General features: G+C 45.0%; 1 protein-coding gene across 1 annotated transcript in view; it reads right to left on the bottom strand.

Moving 5' to 3' along the window:
* Positions 1-5,904, bottom strand: part of grm3 (glutamate receptor, metabotropic 3) — a gene marked incomplete at its 5' end in the record, with an annotated part of 35,347 nt that overhangs the window by 21,591 nt on the left and 7,852 nt on the right. The window contains 2 exon segments of the mRNA XM_014003455.1: positions 3,439-4,039; positions 4,657-4,926. Of these exon segments, the coding sequence (XP_013858909.1) occupies positions 3,439-4,039; positions 4,657-4,926 (871 nt within the window).

Here is a 5,904-nt window from a genome sequence, read left to right as displayed (position 1 = left end):
ACACACACACACACACACACACACACACACACACACACACACACACACACACACACACACACACACACACACACCATGCGGGGGGTGGGGGGGGTATCACATCTATCACCACTATTTGAACAGAAGCCTGCATGCATGTGTGTATATACTGATCTGTTTGCTGCAGACTGGGGAGGTGGGTGGGAGTTGAATGATGGCTCTGAGAAGTGTGTGGGTTGGGGGTGTCTGCAATTTCACGCTGGCAAAAAAGCGAGCATTTCAAGCCACCTCTTGTTAAAAAAAGCTGACTTTTTTTGCATGTTTTGTCTCGATGTGTGTCTTTTTTTTGCAACATGTACGTCTGGGTTTTTGTGTTTAAAGTGGGCAGCGAGAACTCATAAAAATGCACAAACATCTCCTCTTTGTCTACTGTGAGTTGGTACGGAGCAGTTCCTGTGATCTACCAGATCACCTTAACAGTTGGCAATAGTGTCGGCTTTATTACCATAGCAACTAGCGAGATGAGACTAGATGAAGAGAGCTGCGAATGAAAATATTCTCCCACTGTAAAAAAAAGAAAGAAAAAGCACAACAAAACAGCCTAAAAGCAGCAAAGTCTGTTGTTTAGCAAATCTAATGAGAGCAGCAACTGAGTTTGCATATCTACAACACACACACACACACACACACACACACATACCCACACAGAGAGATTAAACTTTGATGTAATATAAAAATAATGCAATGATCATGCATGGATAAAAGAGAAAGGAGGCACGAGAGATTCGAAGAGTTTCCAGTTCAGACTGAGAGCACTGCGGATGCTGCAGAAATTACACTCGGTGTTAAACCTCAGTTCACCTCAGCTTCTTCTTCACACACTGTAGGTGGAAGGATGTGTACAGTACGTACAGCAGAGAGCGGGAGCAGCCAGCAGGAGTTCCTCAGGAGCGAGCAACAGTGAAAAAAAAGCTATTGTTTTCTTCAGGTAAACTAGCACTGACGAACTCTCATCAGTACAGATTCTGTGAATGAAGACAGATACCTCCAGAAGCGTAGAGCGACCACACGACAAATTTATTGTTGAGCTGTGTTATAACAATAAACTATGTTGTAAAAGCAAGATAACCATCCTGTTAAAACGTGTCAGGGTTTTGAGTAGTGTTTTTAAAGTCAGGGTTGTCAACTGTCCTGTATTTGCTGGGATGTCCCATATTTTCAGATTAATGGAAGTGTCCCGTGTGGGATGCTCTTTCTCTCGTGTGCTGACTGAAGCCTGCAATCAGAGCCGTCGTTACGGCAAGCAGGAAGTCATTTTCTAGCACCTCAAGCTGGACATTACTGAAATGGCCAAATGCAAAGATCATATGAAACACTGAGGACATTTAAATTACTGTTGTACTCGTGCTACCCCCTTAAGTGAAGGGAGACCCATGACACTAGAGTGTAGCAGCTTTCGTTGGCCGTTTACTGAGTTTAACACAAGATATAGGCTATTCTTAGCATGGTGCATGACTATATTTTTATAGTAAATTAATATAAATCTAAAAACTGCCACAAATATATTATCAAACTAATGGCACATTTGGCCTAACCATTGAAAACAAGGCTAAAATAAGAAATGTGAAACATTGTGAAATAAAACATGTAGTGTTTATGAAGAGTATAGTCTTGATTTACATTTTTTTTCAAAAAATTTGTTCTTCAACAATTATTTTCTGAAGAGGTAAATCCTAGAAAGTTTTGACTATCTCAACACGTTTGTTTATATTTACATTTCATCGTTCTGTTTACCGAGGCAATCACTAGCTGAAAAGTTGTTAAAAATGCTTTGATTAAATCTGTTTTTTAATCCATAATGTTGCATGGAAATAGCAGAAAAAAGATTAAATCTCATTTAGGTGGATGGAACTTGTTGGGGAAGTAAGAAATATTGTGCAGGTTGTGTCGTTAAACCTGGAGCTTTCCTGTATTTTGGACCGACTGAGTCAGCAACCCTGAGCAAAACCCCCAAAAGGTGCTTTGTACTTTGCTCACAACATAAAACTTTGTAAAAATGCATAAAGTGGCTCAGTCTCCATTTTTCTATCATTTTTCATCAAGGTGACCAAATGTCTGTGAAAGGGATGCCATACCATAAAACCGTAACATGTTATAACAGGATGGTTTCCTGATATAATGAGTTAGTTGTCTTGTTATAACGATACAGCTGAACAATAATTTAATTTTATCTGACAGCTCTGTGCTTCATCTGATTGGCAGTAAATAGAAGGAGGAACAGAAGAATAAGTGAAACTAGGGAAAGACATTGATAGTTAAGAAAGCAGCTTTTCTCGAATCCCAAATTTCCTCTAGTTTTAGTCGTAGTGGAGAGTCATCCTGAACACATTCTGAGCTACGTCACATCTCAACATTGCATGGGATTGTGTAAAAACTCATTTGTAAGCTTTTTTAATCTACTCATCTATCTAGCTACCTTTCCATCCATCTATCCATCCATCTATCTACCCATAATCTACCCACAGAGCATGCTCAGAAAACTCATTTCCCTTGATTCATTGCATAAATGAAGATGCGAAATTTCAAAGTGATTCTTCTTCTTTCGCTGACGTTTGCTGTCCCACTCGAGGATTGCTTCATCCCTCTCTTTTGTTCTTTCTCTCCTTCCACTTCTCCATGGGCTTCCTCCCTCTCGCCCGACGCCAAACTCTCTGTTTTTCCTTTTACCTGTCCCTGTCAGTCTTATCTGCAAGCGTTTTCTCTCCTCCCTCTCCACGGGTAATGCCACCCCCCACCCCACCCCTCTCATCCTCCAGCCATCCCCGGCGCTCCCTCCTTCACCGATGTCCCATGGCAAAGCTCGCCGTGTTAGTGTTGTTTGTCTGGGGTGTTTTGATGTCTGCTTCTGGTCACGGTTGGCGAAGGAATAAGCACCTCTAAACCTGTCTCGGTCCCTGAGATGCAGCAGTTTATTTATAACTCTTTGTGCGTGATCTGTCAGTCAAGCCAATCCGCCGTCTCCTCTCTCCCAAGTCTTCAGAGACTGACAGACAGACAGGCAGCCTGCTATAGGAGCTATTATAACACACAATCTCATTAGTGCAAGAAAGAAGAATATGGCTGACGGATTAACTGCAGCTCTCATTCCTCAAAGCAACTTTGTAGTGCCGCATCAATTACGCATGGGTAATAGGTGTCAATGGCAAACTGGCTCTGACAATACATAGCAATTAAGTGGATTTGTTTCAACACTTTTTTATGTTCTGTGACTTAGGAGAAGGACAACAGCCATGTGTTCATTAGGGGACTGCTAAGTAGGGACAGCCCTCAAATTCTTGTCCATTTATTTTTATCTTTTATGCCCTCCTCTCCAACGTGCTCCTTTTTTTTGCTCTCCTTCCACTTTCAGCACCTTATCTAGGACTCTACACTCTCTTCAGCATGCTCGAGCTCTCTTACCTGTGAAGCTGACATTAAGAATGTAATCCCTGTAGAGTCGGCGCCCATCCAAGGCCTTCATGCTGTCACACAGCTTGGTGGTGTTGAAGCACAGGCTCCGCTGCATATTGTGGAGGGCATGGGCCATGGCGTACACCGCGTTCACCACAAACATGATCTTGGACTCGGGCTCAAAGTGGCCCTTGTCCATTGACAAGTCCTTATCACACGGCGGGAGCGGGGTCTCTCCCAGTCCCAAACCTCCTGCTCCCAAAGAGCACTGGAAGCGCTGCTCCCAGAATTCCCTGAACCAGGGGTTGCGATGGTTTCTGACAGGGTTCAGACTGAGAAAGTAGCGATTGAATTCCTGTATAGGGTTGGCCGCCAGTTCAAGTGTGATGGCTCCTTCGGCGGTGACCTCATTTCCCTTGACGATGCTCTCCTGCGCCCCCCAGCCATCGCTGGCCACCCATATAAAGGAGGTGTTCAGCCTGGCAGCAGCTGCAAGAAGCTCTCTGGCGTCATCGCTGCGCAGGAAAAGGACGGCCACGTGGGCATTGGGCTTCTGTAGGAGCTGACGGATCACGGCCTCATAGGACTTCTTTGCGTTTGAACGCCCCACCTAGATAAAATAAAAGAGAAGATATGATGTTTTATTTATTTAAGCAGACAAATTCCTTTGAGATCACAAATCTCTTTTGCAAGGGAGGCCTGAAGGCAACCTATTGTGCATGTTTTTGGTCTGTGGGGGAAACCGGAGTACCTGGAGAAAACCCACACAAACAGGAGGAGAACCCACAAACTCCGCACAGAAAAACCCCAGGTCCAAACCAGGGATCGAAACCAGGACCTTCTTGCTATGAGGCAGTAGTCCTAACCACCGAGCTGTCAAGCTGCCTGTATGTAAATGCTCTTTTCACTTGTGCAACTCATGATCATTCTTTAAAGCATAAAAAATGTTTTAAAGTCTCACATCAGTTTAAACCTCTGTGGCAAATGAGATGAAAAACATGACTGTGAAAGCGCTAAGAACGAGATAAGCTTGAATTTTCTGCCTCACGACTGATAACGCTACACTAATATTAAATCCTATTTTAGATTAACATGAGATAAGCCATAAAGCAAAACTTGTAGAAGCAAACTTGTTGATTATTTCTTGCACACTTGAGATTAAAAGGTTGACGATGTATAACAAGGGAGAAAAAAAAAGAACGTTTCATTTGATTCGGCCTCATTTACCTTCTCTGAAGTGGCAATACAAATGTTCCTCATGCGAGCCTCTTGTTCAAACGCCTCTATGCCAGTTTCACCGTAGTCCCCCTCTGATGCCACAGTGGACACATACGTCCAGTTGAAGAAGCGGAGGATCTCGGCCATGGCTTTGGCCTGGTAGAAGTCAGGAGGGACGGTTCGGGCGAAGTAATCGTAGCGGGTTTTGTCGCTGAGCTTAGCGCTCGTTGAAGCATAGCTGATCTGAGGGATCTGAAAGAGCCTGAGAAGATTGGCAACCTGAGGAAGAGAGATGGAGAGCGAGAGAGACAGGATTCAGTTGAAACTATTTTTTTGGATGGCCTCCCTTCTCCCCTTATAGCCATCCTCTCCACACCATTATGTTTTTTTTTCTTTTTGGATGGCCTCCCTTCTCCCCTTATAGCCATCCTCTCCACACCATTATGAATTTTTTGTGAAGAGAAAATAGAGAGAAAAACAGAGAGAGAGAAGTAATTAAAAAGATAGAAAGACTGAAATAGCGATTACAAGTATATTAAATATACACCAACAAAACACAGGACCACACACCCACCATCTGTCCGCTCACCTGAAAAATAAATGGATAAATACATAGAGGGCATATATTAAAATATACACATACCCATACATACAGTATATAAAGATATACAAACATACATGCTTACATTCATAAATATTGTCCGTAAATACACGTAGACATATATACACACTCAGTGACCAGTCAGAACCCCCCGGATCAGAGCACCTGTTTGTGAGCAGTTGTGAACATGCGTGTATATACAGTATACAAGATTTCTCCAATGGAATATTTAATAGTGACTGTGGAGGACCGAGACCCAACCCCCAAGACACGAGGCAGACWBAGGGAAGACCAGAGCCCAAGGGCCCGAGAGGAATCCCGAGCGCAGAGCCCCAAGGGGCACCCGCACGGGAAGATCCGCCCACCCACCCCTGGGTGGGAGTCCCCCCAGCGACCACACGCACAGCCCCCGGGGCCAGCAGCGACAAACTCATGGGCCCCACCGGCACCCGCCATACCAAAGCAGATCCAGGAAAGGGCACAGAGGTCCGGGCCCCCAGGGCGCCCCCCCCAGGCCAAAGCCTGACAGGGCCAGAGGCACCGAGCCCCAACAGGCAGTCACCAGGCCAGGCCGGCACACACCCCAGTGCCCAGCCCCCGGGAACCCCCAGCACGCCGGCGACCAGCCGCACATCCCACCGGGGGGCCGAGTAGCA

Source organism: Austrofundulus limnaeus, unplaced genomic scaffold (assembly GCF_001266775.1).
Source record: "Austrofundulus limnaeus strain Quisiro unplaced genomic scaffold, Austrofundulus_limnaeus-1.0 Scaffold19, whole genome shotgun sequence".
NCBI lineage: Eukaryota > Metazoa > Chordata > Actinopteri > Cyprinodontiformes > Rivulidae > Austrofundulus > Austrofundulus limnaeus.
This window is presented reverse-complemented; position numbering and strand designations above follow the sequence as displayed.